The sequence below is a fragment of the Microcaecilia unicolor genome, chromosome 1 (genome assembly GCF_901765095.1).
Source record: "Microcaecilia unicolor chromosome 1, aMicUni1.1, whole genome shotgun sequence".
Taxonomy (NCBI): domain Eukaryota; kingdom Metazoa; phylum Chordata; class Amphibia; order Gymnophiona; family Siphonopidae; genus Microcaecilia; species Microcaecilia unicolor.
In genome coordinates, this window is record NC_044031.1 from 672,779,208 (window position 1) to 672,799,793 (window position 20,586).

The window sequence follows — 20,586 nt, forward strand, 5'->3', positions numbered from 1 at the left end:
CTAGAGGGGCGCTCTTGGTACCTCCCTGGCGGTTGACATAGGCCACAGCCGTGGCATTGTCCGACAGGACCCGTACAGGCTTCAACGCCAGTACCGGGATGAACTCCAAAAGCGCCAACCGAATGGCTCTGAGTTCCAGGAGGTTGATAGACCACTTTGCCTCTGCAGGAGACCAGAGCCCCTGCGCTGTCCTTCCCAAGCAGTGGGCTCCCCAGCCCGACAAAGAGGCGTCCGTCGTGACGACAATCCACTCCGGGGTCACCAGAGGCATTCCTGCAGACAACTTGTCTGTCTGCGTCCACCAGCTCAGCGCCTTGCGCACTGCTGGGTCCAAGGGAAGGCGCACAGCATAATCCTCCGACATCGGAGTCCAGCGCTGCAGCAGAGAGTGTTGTAGTGGTCTCATATGAGCCCTGGCCCAGGGCACTACTTCCATCGTGGCCGTCATAGCCCAACAGCTGCACATAGTCCCAAGCCCGAAGAGGAGAGGCTACTAGGAACTGGTCCATCTGAGCCTGAAGCTTGACAATCCGATGGTCTGGCAGGAACACTCTGCCCACTTGGGTGTCGAATCGAACTCCCAGATACTCCAGGGACTGAGTTGGGCGCAGCTGGCTTTTCTCCCAGTTGATGATCCACCCCAGGGAGCTCAAAAGAGCAACCACCCGGTTCACAGCTTTGCCGCACTCTGCATAAGAGGGGGCTCGGATCAACCAGTCGTCCAGATAAGGATGGACTTGTACTCCTTCCTTCCTCAGGAAGGCCGCGATGACCACCATTACTTTGGAGAAGGTCCGCGGAGCAGTAGCCAACCCGAACGGGAGGGCTCTGAACTGGAAGTGTCGGCCCAGGACTGCAAAACGCAGAAAGCGTTGATGAGGAGGCCAGATGGGAATATGCAAGTCCGCTTCCTTGATGTCCAAGGATGCCAGGAACTCTCCTGCCTTCACTGCCGCTATAACAGAGCGGAGGGTCTCCATGCGAAAGTGCCTGATTGACCCCTTTGAGGTCGAGGATAGGCCGTACAGAACCTCCTTTCTTTGGTACCACAAAGTAAATGGAGTAACGTCCCTTGCCAAACTGATTTTCTGGCACCGGAACGACCGCACCCAGGCGGATCAGATTATCCAAGGTCTGCTGCACTGCCACAGCTTTGACCGGAGACTTGCAGGGAGAGAGTACAAACCCGTCTCTTAAGGGTCGGCAGAACTCTAGCTTGTAGCCGTCTCTGATGACTTCCAGCACCCAAGCGTCTGAAGTTATTGTGGTCCACTCGTCCAGAACCGAGGACAGCCGTCCTCCAATCTGCACTGGGGCGTGGACCAAGGCCCCGTCATTGGGTACAAGACCCTAGGGGAGGACCGGAGGGAGCACCTCCGGGACGGCGGTCTCTGCGAAAGGAATGCTGCTTGGGGGGAGAGTTCCTCTTGAAGGAAGAGGGGGCAGAGGAGCCCGACCTGCCCGGGCGGTACCGACGGACTTCCTGAAACCGTCCTCTGGAGGTACCGGGGCGAGCACTAGCCCGAGCCCCGACCTCTGGTAACTTCTTGCCCTTAGACGTGCCAAAATCGGTCACGATTTTGTCCAGCTCGACCCCAAAGAGCAGCTTGCCTTTAAAAGGCAATCTAGCTAGGCGGGATTTAGAGGCGTGGTCAGCAGACCTATGCTTCAGCCAAAGCCACCGCCGCGCAGAGATTGTCTGAGCCATGCCTTTAGCTGAGGCCCTCAAGACATCATACAGCAAGTCTGCCAAATAGGCTAAGCCCGATTCCAGGGCCGGCCAATCAGCCCTCAAGGAATGATCCGAGGGGGAAGCCCGCTGCACCATAGACAGGCACGCCCTGGCCACATAGGAGCCGCAAACTGAGTCCTGCAAACTTAAAGCAGCCGCCTCAAAGGACGACCTTAAGGCCGCCTCCAATCTTCTGTCTTGGGCGTCCTTTAGGGCCGTGCCACCTTCCACCGGCAACGCCGTTTTCTTAGTCACCGCAGTGATTAAAGAAACCACGGTAGGCCACAGATAGGCCTCACGTTCACTTTCAGGCAAAGGATAGAGGCGGGACATAGCCCTAGCCACTTTAAGGCTCGCTTCCGGGACATCCCATTGAGCCGAAATTAAGGTGTGCATGGCCTCATGCACGTGGAAGGTTCTATGCGGGCGCTTCGTCCCCAGCATAATGGCAGAGCCAACAGGGGCTGAGGGAGAGACGTCCTCCGGACAGGAAATCTTCAAAATGCCCATGGCCTGCATTAACAGGTTGGGCAAATCCTCTGAGCTAAAGAGCCGCGCTGCAGAGGGGTCATCCGCTCCATCCGAGCGGGGATCCGTCTCCTCCAAGGAATCCGCAAAGGACCGTTGGGAGAACTCAGATACGCTGCCCTCATCTACATCGGAGGAGACAAAGTCCTCCAAGGCCTGGGAATCAACCCGAGGGCGTTTACCTCCGGGGGCCTCAACCTCTTTACCAGACGAGGGAGCAGGGGCAGCGTTTTGCATAAGGGAGGCCTGATGCAGCAGCAAAACAAACTCGGGGGAGAAACCCCCCAGACTGTGCACTTCTGCAGCCTGGGCTACAGCCCTAGACGCACCCTCAACCGGCGCTCGCAAGAGCGGGGGAGAGACATGCTGCGCATCCAAGATGGCGTCCGGCGCGACACTCCGCGAAGGAGCTGCGCGGGAAAAACGGCGCTAAACTTTAGCCGCTTTTGTGCCGTCGCCCAAATTAAGGGCGTTCATGGCATCAATGTCTCCCACCTCAAGGGCGGCCCAAGAAGAAGCCGTCCGAGCCGCGTGGCCGGCCAATATGGCGGAGGCGAGCCGCGGGGGATGGGCGTTTATGGCGGGAAAAACCGCCACACCGGAGGAAGGACCGGGATACTCATCGGTCACGAAACTGTCACCCAACAAGGGCGATCAGACTTTAAGACCCCCGCATCCCCTCTAGAAGCGCACACGCGATCCGGGGAGCGACTCTTTGCGCCCTCGCCCTCCGACGCCATAGGCCACGTGGAGACCAATCGGGGAACCCCCTGCCCGCTATAAAAGGTAAAAATTACCTGCTTTCCGCTCCGAGCTGTAACGACCTGGTGTCCCTGTGAGTAGCTGCAATAAACGTTTAAATAAACGTCGAAATAAACGCCTTTAAGGACGTTCAAAATTTTTTTTTTTTTTCTTTTTTCAACGGAGCCAGCGGGAGGGGGGAGAAAAGGAGGGACCTGGCGCCACCAGGTTTGCACTTGCTCAAGAAGAGCCCTCAACCCCAGGCACTCAACAAAACCTAAAAATTAGGCTTGGAGGCCTAGCCAGAGCTGCTGCTGTGTGTGACCACCACCTGCTGAGACAGAGAACATACTGAGGAGTTTCCGGCAGCACATGACCACATATAGGGAGGCAAAAGTTTGCTCTCTATCTCCACCTGCTGGTAGATGGACACAGCCACCAGTCTATGGATTGATCAGCATGATGATATGGAAGCATAATCGCTTTAAAATGGTGATAAGGAATTTCACCTGCTTGTCGTCTTCTTCCCAGAACCCATCTAGACAGCTGTATTCCATCATCATAAAATTTGGTTCCAAATGGACAAACCACAGTCTTAATCTTATACCAAAGGTAAATCGTGCCAAACGAATCTGATTGAATTCTTTGGGTGACCAGAGAACCGGGTCGAGGACATGAACTAGATGTAATTTACTTAGATTTCAGCAAAGCCTTTGACATGGTTCCTCATAGGAGGCTCTTGAATAAACTTGACAGGCTGCAGTTATGACCCAAAATGGGGAACTGGTTGACAGACAGATGCCAGAGAGAGTGATAGTTAATGGAAATCACTCTGAGGAAGAAAAGGTGAGTAGTAGAGTGCCTCAAGGACTGGAGCTGAGGCCGATTCTGTTCAATATATTTGTGAGCGACACTGCCGAAGGGTTAGAAGGTAAGGTTTGCTTTTTTGCGGATGATACCAATATTTGTAACAGAGTGGACATTCCGGAGGGAGTGGAAAACATGAAAAAGGATCTGCAAAAGTTAAGTACATAAGTATAAAAGTATTGCCACACTGGGACAGACCAAAGGTCCATCAAGTCCAGCATCCTGTTTCCAACAGTGGCCAATCCAGATCACAAATACCTGGCAAGATCCCGAAAAAGTTCAATACATTTTATGCTGCTTATCCCAGAAATAGCAGTGGATGTTTTCCAAGTCAATTTAATAATAGTCTAAGGACTTTTCATTTAGGATGCCATCCAGACCTTTTTTAAAAACCCGCTAAACTAACCGCCTTTACCACATACTCTGCCAAAGAATTCCAGAGTTTAACTGCACGTTGAGTGAAGAAACATTTTCTCCCATTCGTATTAAATTTACTACTTTGTAGCTTCATCACATGCCCCCTAGTCCTAGTATTCTTGGAAAGAGTAAACACCCATTCCACTCCACTCATTATTTTATAGACCTCTATCATATCTACATAAGTACATAAGTATTGCCATACTGGGACAGATCGAAGGCCCATCAAGCCCAGCATCCTGTTTCCAACAGTGGCCAATCCAGGTCACAAGTACCTGGTAAGATCCCAAAACAGCCATCTATTCTCCAAGCTGAAGAGCCCTAGATGCTTCAGCCTTTCCTCGTTGGGAAGTTGTCCCATCCCCTATATCATTTTCATCGCCCTTCTCTGTACCTTTTCTAATTCCACTATATCTATTTTGAGATGCCATGACCAGAACTGAACACAATATTCAAGGTGTTGTTGTTTCTGGCACATAGACCATGGACTGATACAAAAGCATTAGTTACAAGTTAGAAGAATGGTCTAATGTTTGGCAATTAAAATTCAATGCAAAGAAGTGCAGAGTGATGCACTTAGGCAGTAGAAATTCAAGGGAGACTTATGTGTTAGGCGGTGAGAGACTGACATACACAGACAGGGAGAGGGACCTTGGTTGACAGTTATCTGAAGGCGACAAAACAGCGTGACAAGGCAGTGGCCATAGCCAGAAGGATGCTAAGCTGTATAGAGAGAAGTGTAATCAGCACAAGAAAGGAGGTGTTGATACCCTTGTACAAGTCATTGGTGGGGCCCACCTGGAGTACTGTGTTCAGTTTTGGAGGCCGTATCTTACGGAAGGTGTGGGATGAACAGAGGATCTCTAATTAGAAAATGAATGATATAAAAAAACAAAACTTAAAAGGCTGCATATGTGTTTGCATGTCAAGTGGTGCTTAGATGTCAACTCTGGCTGTATCAACTACAGCCAGTGCTGGGCTGGCTTGTAATAAGTCCTGCATATAACAATCTGGTTGAGGATGGGCTGAAGAGAGCTTTGACAGAAACTCCAGTAATTTGGAACGTTAGGACAATGCCGGGCAGACTTTTACAGTCTGTGTCCTGCAAATGACAAGACTGATTCTGATAGGCTGGATTGGGCTTTGACCGCAACTCCAGTAGTTGGAACATAACGACAGAGGTGAGCGGACTCAAACGGTCTATGTCCCAGAAACAACAAAGACAGACCATGATTAAGTACATAATATCATATTCATTGTTGATTTCATCTTGAATTGAGAATGAATGTGACTGTTGGGCAGACTGAATGGACCATTCGGGTCTTTATCTGCCATCATGACTATGATACTAGAGCATCCCCTTTCTCCACTCCCTCTGATGAGCCAAAGATACACAGGTGAGATCCGAGGCAGCGATTTTCTTGCTCCTCTAAATTGTGACCCGTTCCGCCTGCTTCCAAAGTAAGCTAACCAGTTCACGGTCTGTATCTTGTGCACCTCAATATCGTGCAGACAGTTCAACAAGGCACTCATTCAAGAATGCAGTGCCTCCAATTATTCCTCTAACTTATGGACCACCAAATTACCATTTCAGTTTTGGCCACACGAAGTCCTGACAGGACTTGCCGCAGGAAAGGTTCCCTGCCTCCATCTTCTACCAATGGGCCAGCAGGGCTGACTGGCATTGGGGAGCTTCCTGCCCCAACACCAGGCGAGCTAGCTACCAGCTTGGACACGTTGCTGAAGTAGATCTCCCGTATAGGATAAAAATGTTAATGTATCCTACCAACAAGGCTGCTGGAGAATCGCCACCTCAACAATGCTCAAGGATTGCTTCTGCAGTTGCTAACACTCCAAGTATCCTCCTGATTAAGGTGGCTCCATGTGGGCTGCCTCTCCAGGGCGGATACCCCCAAGTTCTCTCTCTCTCTCTGCCTCCTCCACCTCCTCAGTGCATAGGCACATTCTCTTTGCCTCCCCTCAGCACACAAGCATACACCCATCCCTCATATCCAGCTCTGCCTCCCCCCCCCCCAACAAATAAGCCCTCACAGATCTGTCAATCACCACCCCATATACCCTCCAGTGGCATACCCCTTCACCTCTCTAGTAGCTGTCTCCCAAAAATGACCCCCTCAAAAAAAACTGAATTCTCAATGCTGCTCTCCAGCTTTTATCTTCTCTACCTGCACCCTTGCACGCCAACACCAGTTATCACTCTCCCCTCTCCCTCTAGTAGCACAGTAACACACCCAGTTCATGCTTCTCCCACCCCAGCATTACTAGAGAAACAGATATGCAAGATATCAGAGATGCACATTTCCCAAAGCTGACATGGTCCAACTGATCAAATTAAAATGATTTTTTTCTACCTTTATATTCTGAGCCTTTTATTTTTCCATTTGATTTGTTCTGTCTTCTGCTTTTCTCTGTTTTCCTGCCTTTCCAGGGTCTCCTGTCTATTCGACATTTATTCTCTCTCCATGTCTATATCGGTCCTCTCCAGCATCTCCCCTCATTGTCCCCGTTCCTATCTTCCCCCCATGTTCAGCATCTGCCCCTTCTTATATTCAGCATTGCCCCTCCATGTCCCTATCCATCCTCTTTTCCACCATTTCCCTGTGTCCCTGTCTCTATTCTTATTCCATGTACAGTATCTCATTTATGCCCTGTCCCCCCACCTCAGGGTCCAGCACATCTCCATCTCCCTCTCTCCATTGCTCCAGAATTCAGTGTCTCCCCGTCAACTCCCTCCCCCCCTGGAAACTTGCCTCCGATCTCCGATCCTGTGTGTCGGCATCGTCAGCCTTCAAGACATGCTGCTCTGGCTGGCATTGGGTCTTCCCTCTGCCGGGTCTCACCTTTGTGAAAGCAGGAAGCTATCTCACAGAAGGAGGGACCTGGCAAAAGGAAGGTACCGACACTGGCTAGAGCAGCGTCTTAAAGGCTGCCGACGCTGAGGATCAGAGGCAAGTTTGCGGTGGGGGGGGGGGGGCAGGGGGTGCGACAGACACTAAATTTGGGAGTGGTGGGGAAAGGGAGTGAGATGCCAACTGCCAGCTGAACCCGGTGGGGAGGGGGTAGAAGAGATACTGTGGGATAGGGACAAAAAAATATGTTTGGGCCAGGGTGCAAAAGCTAGGCACTAGGTTAAATTTTTAGGCACCATGGTGACTGGGGTTTGTCAAGCCCTGCATTAATCATGCAGGTAGCTATAAAAAAAAAAAAAATCTACACTTTTAGAACCAAAGAGTATACTAAACCCCTCATGATTAAATTCAAAAACCTGTCGTCTATACTTCATGTGTCTTAATTTATATTCCATAAAGTGGGGCCATTGCAGTGAACAATCACACCCACAATTTCTGACAAGATATTACTACCACCCCAGAGGGACGCACATTTTCACGCTGTGAGCACTGGGACAAAGACAGCGTTTATTGAAAACATATAGCACCCTGGCAACATAAAAATTTAACAACCAAAAACTCAAAAACCTTAAATCTAATTCTATAAACCATCAAGAGCCATGAAGGCTCTTAACATAAGGGATCACACGATCAGTTTACTTCAGCCTCCCTAACTGCAGTGTTTCGCATGATTTGCACCCACAGACTATAACCTGGGGTAATCCTAACACTACAGAACTGCAGTTATCCAGGCTTGCATAGATAAAACCTAGAAAAGCATAAAAAAAATTATTGGGTACCAAGCATGACTAGTTAATTAATATGCAAATACTAAAGTGCAGTAAATACAAACCATGAGACAAAATCCTCTAAAGCATGGCATCACAAACTTGTCCTGGAGATCCCATAGCCAGTTTTCAGGATATCTACAATGAACAATCTCTGGGGACTCAACATATGCAAATTATGCATATTCATTCTATATATATTAAAAAAACAACTGGCACTATGGTCCCTAGGACAGGTTGGGAAGTAATGCTTAAAAAAAAAAAAAAAAAAAAGTCAGCATGTAGTCAATCACCCAAGTTCCAATCTTAAAATCTTCAGGTGGAGTTCCCTTTCCAACCCACAGAACATCACGTTTCATCAAGGTTTAATTTTAGGGCTGCATTTCAATTAAAATGTTAATCACAATTAAAAGGTATGTTTATTTTTTGTTCCCACTGCAGCTCCTTGTGACTCTAGGGTTAAGTGACCTCCCAGAGTCACAAGAAGCTGCAGTGGGGACAAAAAATAAACACACCTTATCAGAATGCTTCAGTGAGCAATCCTAATAATCTTAAACTCTGCAGAGAGCTCAAACTATCAAAGACATTTAATATATTTATAGGCTGCAACTAGCCAATCCTCTTTGCAATCCAACCAGCATTCATTCAAATCGTCTCACACAGCTGGTTTCACAAGCATTTATGATGCTTGTGAAACATAACATATGCCATCACCTTTGTTCTTCTGTGCTTGTCGATCACCTTTCCTATCCATCTAAGGGCCATTTACTTAGTTCTATGATCAACTATGCTTTTCTGGTTACACCACTACACCATGCTCATGCAACCAAAATTCATTAAGACCTCTGCTATCAGCACAATGTTCCTACACAAAATCGGAGAACCACCAGCTTGCTTCTAATGGATCTAGCACTGAATAACAGCAGTAGGATCGTACATACAAAATATATGATCAGACATTGAAACACAAAGAATAGGTCCCTGAATCTGACTTCTAGGCAATCATACCAACAGCTCTGTAACAACCATACCTCATATGCAGTGGGATATACCAGGAAATATGTACGTTATTCACCTGACAGTCTTAGTTGGCCCTTATTCCTATTTGCTGTACAAATGTCAGGAATAATAACTACGATCCTCATCGCAGAATAAACTCACATTTCTCATCATCTGCCTCTGAGCAGCACATTACAAAACAATGCTAAAACAATTCTAAAATATTTGAGACAGAGTATAAGGCTCCCATTCAACATTCTTCCATCCTAGGGTGCAGAGAAGACAAGAGGTAGATTTTTGCTGGAACAAACCGAGTGGCATAGCTACTACTGAGTAAGCCTAGCAAAAAGCCCAGCCATCTGCTCTGGTACAGAGGTGCCTGCTAATTGGTTTCCTGCTCTCAGTACTCACTGTCTGGCATCCCTCCCTCTCTTCCCCATGAGTCTGATGTCTTTCTAGCCCCCCTCCCACACTGCAGTCCTTCCATTACTGGCAGTGATGAAAACAGGCAGCCTCTGGCGTACCCCATCTCCTCTGATGTAACTTCCTGTGGGTGGGGCTGAGCAGAGGGAATGCCCTGGAGGGGCTGGCAGAGGTCACCTGTTTTCATTACTGTGTCAATGCAAGTTTTGGAAGGCCACCCCCGGGGGTGTGGGGGGGGACAGGAAGGGAGCACATAAGGAGCAAAAGCGAGCTGGCTCTGGGGTTGGGGAGTGCAGGAGAAGGGAACAGAGGGGAGAAGCTGGAGACAGATAGGGATACAGGGCAGATGCTGAACATGTTGGAGGGTGGACCTACAGAGAGAAGAAATGTTAAAGGACAGGAAACCCTGGAAAGCAAAAAATGCAAAAGACACTTGAACCAAAGTAATACTCATAACAACATGGTAGAAAAATAGGTTGGGGGGGTTTTCTGAATACATCTGGTTTTGGAAATGCTCTGATATCTTGCATTCCAGTTTCTATTTCTAATACTAAGACAGCTTTTCTTTATAGGTCAAGAATATGTTTATTGGGGCTCTGAAGTAATCCCCCACTACCCATCTTAAATTTGTTCACCCAGGACCCATTCAGTTCTAGCTATGCCACTAAACAAACCCCTGTAGCACCTGCTATGGGAAGAAGGAGAGGACCTCCATAGGAAGAAAGTGTTCAGCAGCTTGAGCTAGACTATTCTAATGGTACAGCCAGAAGCTGTGAACTGTTCCTATTGCATCTGCATTTTGTCTTTCTGCTTCCTCTTTTCCTCCCTTCTACACTTGCTAATTGTGCTTTTCCAATACATCCTGAAGCAAACAGCTATAAAATTTAAATGAAGAGAGTCACCTCTCTTCACAAGCGCAGTGTCTGACATACTACTGCATGAATAGGAGCCTGTAGCTGAAGCACAATTTAAAACATATGAGCTCTTAGATTTGGAGATATCCCTGCAGATCTCTCCTTCAAACAGGCTGAGCTAGCTGCAGGGGGCACATGGTTAAATTACAATGCAAATATAAAGATTAGTTTGCTGTAATTATGATTTTTTAGTTTCACAGAAGGCAGCCACTCAAACTGCTAGTGACCTATCACTTAGGTCATGGGATGAATTTAAGATTTCACTGCTCACAAGTGCCAAGCGAGGAGGCCCTTTCCTCTCCCTCTCATATTTATTAGAGAGATGTGTGGGGGAGGGGACAGTATGATGGTTCTCATCTTAAAGCCTACCACCACTAGTAACAGAAGCAGCACTAATTAATTGCAAAAAGCTCAGCGAGGGGGCCTTGGAGCTACTGTGTAGTGTCTGGCTCTGCAGAAACTCCGCCCTTGTAGGGGGTTTCCATGGTAACAGGAAACCTATGCAGAGGAGAGTGTCAATGCAACTTCAAGCCAGTTCCAAGGTCCTGTGCTAAACGTTTTGCAACTTGTGACTGTTCCTTCAACAGCAGGCCCAACCTGTAGAAAGGCAACGGCAATGCTCCAACTCCCATCGAAATTCAGCTCTGGTGGTAGCAGTTTCTATTGTTTAGACCTAAATATGGGACCATCCTCTGTTTTGCTCTTCTTCTTAGATAGACTGTTTCTAAATTAAAGATTTTCCTCATGATTCACATCATTGGAGAGGGTAGGCATCAACTTCAGTTGGGCTCAGAGGCTCTTAAGAGCCCTTTGCAATTGATAACACTGTTACTCAAAAATCTTGCCAACACATTTTGTCCAGTTTCTTCATTAAATTATCAGCTTTAAGAAGCAGTGCTGTCTACTGTGCACACCTGTAAAATGGTTCATACATCTGATACCATCTGGTAGCCCTGTACAGATGAAAATAATCAAACATATGAACGGCGAGTGACCAAACTCACTCGCAAATGCGCAGAACAGACTTCCCTCTCTGTCCCGCCCCCGCGTCAATATGTGATAATGGGGGCGGGGACAGAGAGGGAAAACTGCGCTCCCCCCCTCCCCCCCCCCCGAGGTCGCCGCCGCCCCTCCACCCGGCCCGGGCCCTCTGATCGCAATTAATTCAACTTACATCGCCGCAGCACGCAGATCAGCTGAGCTCCGGTCGGCCTTCCTTCCCTGCCTGTGTCCCACCCTCGCTGACGGTACGTCACACGAGGGTGGGACACAGGCAGAGAAGGAAGGCCAGGCCGACGGGAGCTGAGCTGATCTGCGTGCTGCGGCGATGTAAGTTGAATTAATAGTGAACAGAGGGCCCGGGCCGGGTGGAGGGGTGGCAGCGGCGACCTCGGGAGGGGGGGGCCTTGGAAAACCCCCATTCCAATAGTAGCCCGTTTTAACAGGCGAGTCAGTATATAAGAGCTAAATATACACCAGAATACATGTGCCCTTAACTAGCCAGGCTTCTGATAAACCTTTGCTTCAATTCTATGTCTTATCTAACAGATACACTAGCCTGTGAATAGCCTTTTACAAGGTAAGGCAAGGCAACAGAAAAATAAGCTTTAGAAATTACCTGTCCTGTTGGTAGTGGTTGATCTAACATCTCAACATCTGGATGCTGAGGAAGGTTATATAACCTGCACAGGTCACAGATCAATCGCTTTAGTTGCTGGAGAAGCTAAAGATTTAAAAAAACGAATTCCACCATAAATCAGTTGTACTCAAAGCTAAAATACATAAATGGCATTTCAGCAACAGACTAGGCAAAATATTTTAGTGTGTTATTTTGACACACAACATGAAGGACAGAACTCCCAGCAACACCACCTTGTGACTTACTAACTCATTTAGGGCCTGATGTACTAAAGGGTTTTCCAGTTTTGTGGCTAAGACAAATGCTTAGCACATCTTAATACTGGAACTTTAAATTAAAATGAGATATATTAATTTTTCTTTGAATGCTGTATTATTTTAAATATAAACCCATTCAACACTTTAAATATAAGAAATCACTTGACCAAGGAAAACATCTGTTAAGAAACAGTTCTCTCTAATCTTAGGCCCCTTATTATTCCTAGGGCTCTTCAGGTTGGAGAAAAGACGGCTGAGGGGAGATATGATAAGAGGTCTATAAAATAATGAGTGGACTGGAACTGGTCGACGTGAATCGTTTGTTTACTCTTTCCAGAAATACTAAGACTAGGGGGCATGCGATGAAGCTACAAAGTAGTAAATTTAATACAAATCGGAGAAAATGTTTCTTCATTCAACGTGTAATTAAACTCTGGAATTCATTGCCAGAGAATATGGTAAAGGCGGTTAGCTTAGCGGTGTTTAAAAAAGGTAAGTCCATAGACCATTATTAAATTGACTTGGGGAACATCCACTGCTTATTTCTGGGATATGCAGCATAAAATGTATTGAACTTCTTCGGGATCTTGCCAGGTATTTGTGACCTGGATTGGCCACTGTTAGAAACAGGATGCTGGGCTTGATGGACCTTTGGTCAGTCCCAGTGTGGCAATACTTATGTATGAACTACATACTACGGAACAGTGGAGGAGTGTGGTGTGAAAGCTAGAAAACGTTTTGTTACAATTTGGACTCCATATTTGCAGACCTATCCACCCAGAGTTCGCTCTGCATTTCTTAACACTTTGACTATTTAGTTGGTATAGGATTACCTACCCATGTGGTTTATGGGAAGTATCTGGATTTTATGAGAGTGGGGTGGTTTGGGAGGGAAAAGGTTCAGCACAGGATCAATAAGGATAGAATTAGTTTATTGAAAAATGTATTGTGTGGCTACAGTTACTTGTTAATGTGCTTCACAAATAAAAATGACAAACAAATATGTGTACTTTTGATGCAACCTGGAATGTGTAAATTTAGTTGAATTTGTATCTTTGATTGTGATGACAATAAAAATATATTTGAAATAAAAACAAACTAAGGGTCAATTTTCAGAACTTGAGCAACCAAGATAACTATGTAAATGTGCCTGGTTCTCTTCAGGTGAGTCTACCCTACTAAGTTTACAGCAGGAAAAAAAACAAACAAAATCTGCTAAATCCCTTTCTACAGTAAGATTCTTTAAAAAGCTGGGCTGACCACTTGGGAAAAATAACCTGGTCACCCTGCATTATTCACATTACTATCAAATCTTTAACATACAGCAGACAGTAGCAATCATGGCAGACCTCAAACTTGACAACTGGGAAGCAGATACAGGTCTGGGATCTACGCTTAAAAAACAAACAAAAAAACCCCCACCACACTTGACATGGGAACAGAAAGGAGCTAGGAAGAAATCAGGTTGAGCCCACCCCCTCCCTCCAGGTTGCCTCTGGCCTTGTTCTCTGAGTAAATGTTACGCGCACAGTGATTTGGGGGCACATAACCACAAGCTATAGGATTGCCATTCACAAGGGAGAAATATTTAGAGGCCCTTTTACTAAAATGCAATAAAAAGTAGCCTTAGCACACTCTTTTTCCTGCATGCTAAGGCCAATTTACCACAGCAGTAAAATAGCCGATTTTCCATTTTTTTGCACTGTTTTAGCTTGTGGTTATTTAAAAACAACTTAACTTTTCCCCCTGTTTACTAAGCCCCTCACTCATGCTCTTTTCAGGTGTGTGTGGAGGCTGGCTGTCAGCAACTCTGGGACACTGCTGGTGGCGGCACAGGGTTTTAAGTGCTCTTTCTGCCGGAAGGAGGTCTTCCACTAGCGGGGCTTGTGGATCCCCACCAGCTCAGGTATTTCTTTTGGTTTTTGGAGGGGGGGGGGGGGTGAGGAAGAAATGAATCTTCAGGCCCACCATAAATCGGCCGTCTGGCTATGCCACTGATATGCAGGTTTGTTTTACCCACGTTTTCAGCAGGCATCTATGAATCTTTTTAAAATAAGCATCTATTTTCCATCCCCCACAGAGGTGACTAAAAAAAAAAACAAAGATAGTGGCTTAGAGGGATTGATTTTTTTTTTTTTAATTTCAATTTTTTGCAAGCTTAGGCTTTGGCCAACACAGATAGGGAGGAATAGATGACTACCCAAGGGGCTGCTATAAACTACCCTGCCTCCTCGCAGGGGAGGAATAAATTAGCTTATTATTATCAGAACCTTTGCAGCACTCACCATGATGTAAAAGTGCATTCAAAGCACAAGGTTTCCATTCCAGACAGCACTGGAAATGCAGCCACTCATTTTACAATACTTACAATGCCAAATATTAAATAAATTGGAGCTAAATTGGAGCCTAGTGATATTATAGAAAAGGTCACGGCTGCTTTCTGGTTTACTAATAGCCTGTTACTTCAATTAATATCACAGTGCATGTAAAAATATCAAAGAAGGGTGATAACACTCTTGAAGGCCTTTGAAGGAAATGAAGACATCTGCAGTATTGACATAACCCATGTGGCCCTTTATAATCCCATAATACCTAATCCTCTGTGGGGTCCTAGAGAATACAAAGGCAATGTTATTCCACTCCCCCACCCCTTAGTTTCCACCTCCCCCTCCCGAAGTAAACATGCCTAGTCCTTTTGGAAAGACAAATGATCTAATCTTCTAAATGGCCCTGAACGCCAGTCCCAGTGTTGTTAACAGACAGTATGAAGTAATTTATAACAATTGGACACTTGGGACCCAGTTCAAACTATCACTTCTCCCCCCTGTGAAAAAGCATTCAAGCAGAAAAAAAAACCCTGCATCTTCCAGCAAGTTTACCTCCTGTATATTGTAACTTGTGAATCTCCTATAATCTGTGATATATACTAAACAACCTCAAGGGGGGGGGGGCTTCCCTCTACTTGCCCACTTCACCCCTAACCTGCATTCAAATTATACTGTGCAAATTTCAGAACAAATGACAAGTAATAGCTTACGAGAGTAGAACAGATTGTTTTTGAAAGGTTTCAGTATGTTAAGCCTTTTCTGAATTATCCAATTCTAAAATAATCTGGTTCCGCTGCAAAATTCTTCAGCTACCAATGTCCTGTGCACTCACAGCCCCAGGTTTCCCAGGGAAATGCATACAGCTGCACATACTTACCAGAGTTTTGCTCTTTTTAATATCCTCCAGGCGCTCCAGCACTGCCGTTAGATTTGGGTCATCTGACTCCACAAACCATATTGGTGCTGAGGAAGGGTACGATTCCTGGAACAGAAAACAGCAGCATCTAGACTCAGTACAGAATGTGGCACTACAGTGGATATGCATTATGTCAGCATTGCCCTCAGTTCGTTTGTCTGTGCAGATCTAAGTGTGGTCCACCTCAATCTCACTGGGGATAAAAGGGAAACAAGGTATTCATGGTATCTGGGATTTCTCCAGATACTTCCACTCTTCTCTGTATCCCACAAGTCAAAAAAAAAAAAAACCAACCTCCAAGTAAACCTTAGCTCTATTTGTTCTTCTGTTAAGAGTTCATTTAAGGGTCCTCTTCATGAGTGAAAAGTGACCAAAGGAGCAAGCTCTGGGTTCAGGTCTCTAGAAACACAAACTACCACCACCAAGGCCTACCCCAACAGAAATATGGTGAATGGTTTATGTCCCCCTGCCAGCAGGTGGAGACAAAATAAGCTCAGATCTGTCTTCACTCGCCTTATAGGAGGCTAGTGCATTTGCTGGAGACATTCTGAGCAAGAAAAATCAGCTCTGAGCTTTGTATGTCTCCATCTGCTGGCAGGGGGACATAACATTCATCTGGCCTGATCTAGCATGGATAATAAGGAAATAGATATTTAAACCTTGACTCATCACTACTCATTTCCTACTTACACAACAAAGAGTCAATGTACAACACAAAAAATAGAGCAGAACCGCTCTTACTGTATCCCATAGCTTTTCATGTCGCATTTTTGTTTATTATTTTCTACACTCTAATAATTATTTAACTGCAAGCTCCATGCACTATGCTTGGCAGCTCATTATTTATTTATTTGAAACATTTCTAAACTGCACTATCCATTAGACCTAGGTGGTTTACCTCGGGAACATACACAATAAGACACAAAAAGCAAGCAGAGTACACAAAAACTACAATAAAGAATCACCAAATGAACTCCCCTTACCGTGACTAGAAATTTGTGGCTGCAAGCCTAATTAAACTAAACTGAAAAAGCATGGAGAAAAATACATGATTTTAACTGTTTCTTAAACTGAAAGACTGAAGTTGTAATACTACATATGTTCACAGGCAAAGAATTCCAAAGAGACATGCCCACAATCTGAGGCATAGCTTCAAGTCTAACATACTTAATGGAAGAAATAGCCAATAAAAGTTCATCCACAGAATGTAAACTACAAGACGGCTGATACAATATTAAAGATGAAGCTAATGCTAGGGGCGCATCATTGCTTATGGCCTTTAAAAAAAAAAATCAAGGTCAACACCTTAAACATAGAAATATGACAGCAGATAAGTCCAAATGGCCCATCCAGTCTGCCCATCCTCTGTAACCCCTAACTCTTCCTTTTCCTAAGCAATCTCACATGCTTATCCCACGCCTTTTTAAATTCTGACACAGTCCTCAACTCCACAACCTCCACCGGGAGGCCATTCCACGCTTCCACCACCCTTTCTGTGAAATAATACTTTCTTAGATTACTCCTAAACCTATTCCCACAGGAAGCCAGTGCAAATCCTTCAAAGCTGATCTAATGTGATCAGATTTCGACAATCCTATCAGAAGCCTAGCAGCAGAATTTTGCACAATTTGAAGAGAATGAATCAGCAATTTAGAGAGGCCCAAGTACAGTGAGTTACAGTAATCCAGAACAGATAATATCAAAGCTTGCAAAACTGTCCAGAAATTTACCTCAGACAACAAATTCTTAACCTGAAGAAGGCTTTCCGAATAACATTCCTTACTTGAAATTTGCAAGTTATCTTGGAGTCTAATAAAACTCCCAAGATTTGGTAGCAATCTCGGTATATGCAAAGCAGAACGCACCAGGCTAACGCTCAGGATGTGAATGATTCAACAACAATATCTGCGTTTTCCCTACATTCAACTTCAATCTATTGGTGCTAAACCAGGATCCTAACTTCTGTAAGCACGTCTTCAAAAAAGACAGTGTCAGAAATAGAACACTTTACTGGGAAAACAAAATACTGAATATCATCAGCATAAAGTCAGTATTGCACACCCATACCTGAGAGAACACGACAAACTGGAAAATAGAACAGGCGAAAGAGCGGACCCTTGCAGTACACTCATAGTAATCGGTATCCAAGCCGAGTTCTTCTTACCCAGACTCAAAAACAATGTGGAGGAGTGGCCTAGTGGTTAGAGCACCGGTCTTGCAATCAAGAGGTGTCAGGTTCAAATCCCACTGCTGCTCCTTGTGATCTTGGGCAAGTCACAACCCTCTATTGCCTCAGGTACAAACTTAGATTGTGAGCCCTCCTGTGACAGAGAAATATCCAGTGTACCGGAACGTAACTCACCTTGAGCTACTACTGAAAAAGGTGTGAGCAAAATCTAAATAAATAAATAAACGTTCAGATAGAAAAGAACAAAACCATTCTAAAACCAATCCCTGAATCTCTAGAACGTAACTGACTTAGTAAAATTTCATGATGGATTCTGTCAAAAGCGGTGGAAATATCCAAGAAAACCATTATCATTTATTATTACTGTGATGTTTTCTTGTTATTGTGTATGTTGATTCTGTATCCCACCCTGGATAAGAACGGGTTATAACTGATAATAAATGAAACGAAAGATATTCCTCACCCCAATCAAACCCCGCATGTTTCAGACCAAATACAGGAATCAGCGTTTCAGAAGAATATTTAGATCTGAAACCATACAAAAATCAAATCAAATCATTTGGTTCAAGGGAATCATATAATTGATCTAACACAAGCCTCTCCAAAATTTTTGCTAAGAATACCAACATTGAGATCGGACGATAGTTCACAACTTGTTGAGGACCAAGTGCTCCATCCTTCTTAGCAACATAAGTGACGGCAGATAAAGACCTGAACGGTCCATCCAGTCTGCTCACAGTCACGCTCATTCTCAATTCATGATTAAATCAACAATGAATGTGACATTATATACTTTTTCATGAGTCTTTCTTTGGTATTTTTGGGACATAGACCGTAGACGTTCACCTGGCTCTATCCTTATGTTCCACTACTGGAGTTGCCATCAAGGCCCACTCCAACCTATCCAAACCCATCTTGTCATTTTTATTTATTTAGATTTTGCTCACACCTTTTTCAGTAGTAGCTCAAGGTGAGTTACATTCAGGTACACTGGGTATTTCTCTGTCCCAGGAGGGCTCACAGTCTAAGCTTGTACCCGAGGCAATGGAGGGTTAAGTGACTTGCCCAAGATCACAAGGAGCAGCAGTGGGATTTGAACCGGCCACCTCTGGATTGCAAGACCGGTGCTCTAACCACTAGGCCACTCCTCCACTTGCGAGACCCAGACCATAAAATCTGCCCAGCACTGTCCTCATTCCAGTTACTGAAGTTGCCATTGAAGCCCTTTCCAGCTTACCCTAAACCGGATTATCATATACAGACACAGACCTACAAAGTCTGCCTGGCACCAGCCTTAGTTCTGCAAAGGATGAATAGCTGCCTGTTTCAAAGTCCCAGAGATGATCCCCTCTGATAGCGACTTGCTCATGATAGTAGATAAAAGGATTCAACAAGTCAGCTTTTAAAGATTTAATAATTGTCAGAGAACAATTATCTAAGGAACAACGCAAAGGATTCAACTTGCTCATCACAGCCATAACCTGCTCCTTAGAAATTGTAGAAAAGTCCAACCACTTAAGAGTTCACACTGCTAGACTGTTTAGAAGGCAAAATTGAACTATTAAAAACTTGTAATATCCACTTTCTTTTGAAAGAAATCAACAAACTATTGACACAAAATATCACACAGAGGTAACAGAAGATACAGTAGTTAAGTTCTTAACTGTTCAGAAGATGCTCTAGCAATAGCTTCATTATAGAAACACTTTTTTGCCCTCAGTCTCTATTATGTCTTTGAATGCAAAGCTTTCGGTAAAAAGCAACATGCTTAGTTATCTGTAAAACACGTTTGCATTGAGGGAACCACAAAATATTAAAAGGAGAATTACTGCCTGAACAAGACTGAAATAGTTGTGAAATATTACAACAAAACAATAAAAATCAGACAGGAGCATGAATCAGGGTTTTGTCAATCCACCCCTTTTCCTCTTCTCCATGCCCCCAGGGTACGTACTGTGACCACCTATACTGATGATCTAATCTATTTCACCTACAGGAAAATCCCTGGATTATAATTCTTTAGACCAGCTCTATAATTAAACCTAAAAATAGGTTTCTGTTTTCAAGAGCTTATGAAATGATAATATATTCTGTAAAAATCACTTTAAAAAAAAATAAAGGGATATCTGAAGCATGAACTAATGCCACCAGAGACCATGGGGATAGTTAATACAGATAACCTGCAAGGACTACTACTACTACTACTATTTAGCATTTCTATAGTGCTACAAGGCATATGCAGCGCTGCACAAACATAGAAGAAAGACAGTCCCTGCTCAAAGAGCTTACAATCTAACAGAGAAGCATGAAGAAGCACACCAGTTATAGCTAAATGTGGTAGCATGGCTGCACTGGGCTTCTAAAATGGCAAGGCAACCTGCATAACATAAACCTGGGTCAAATCTATATTTCAATGAGCAAAGCGAAGCTTCAAATCTGGACAAAAGCCTTCCTCAGTTTAGAACAGGGGTGAGCAACCTTGGTCCTCAAGGGCTGCAACCTATTCCTAATCAGGCAGTTAGGATTTTCCCAATGAATATGCATGAGATCTTTTTGCATGCATTGCCTCCATTGCACACAAATATATCTCATTGGGGAAATCCTGAAAACCCGACTGGGTTACAGCCCTTGAGGGCTGAAGATGTCCACCCCTGGTCTGGAGGCTGTTTGGATCGTTAGAACGCGTGGTGCTAACATAGGGTATTTGATGACATGATGTTTTTTAGGAAGAGGAAAACAAGCCCTGGTCTACTAGAAAAGATGGCAGAAGCCAGTAAAATGAGCAGAATCTGGGCACAGTTGGGACAGAGATGGAGGGCACGAGGAAAAATGGGTTGAAGGATCAGGGAAAAGCCGTGGGAATCTTAAATGGACAGACTTGATAGCAGAAAAAGACTGAAATGGCTTATTTATTGAATTCCTGGCCATGGACAGTAGCGCT

General features: G+C 45.0%; 1 protein-coding gene across 1 annotated transcript in view; it reads right to left on the reverse strand.

The window, feature by feature from the left end:
• Positions 1 to 20,586, reverse strand: part of UBE2Q2 (ubiquitin conjugating enzyme E2 Q2) — a 114,111-nt gene that overhangs the window by 86,173 nt on the left and 7,352 nt on the right. Inside the window, exons 2-3 of the mRNA XM_030187412.1 lie at positions 15,419 to 15,523; positions 11,937 to 12,041 (exon numbers count right to left, since the gene is read on the reverse strand). Coding sequence (XP_030043272.1) covers positions 11,937 to 12,041; positions 15,419 to 15,523 — 210 coding nt within the window. The remainder of the gene's footprint in view (positions 1 to 11,936; positions 12,042 to 15,418; positions 15,524 to 20,586) is intronic.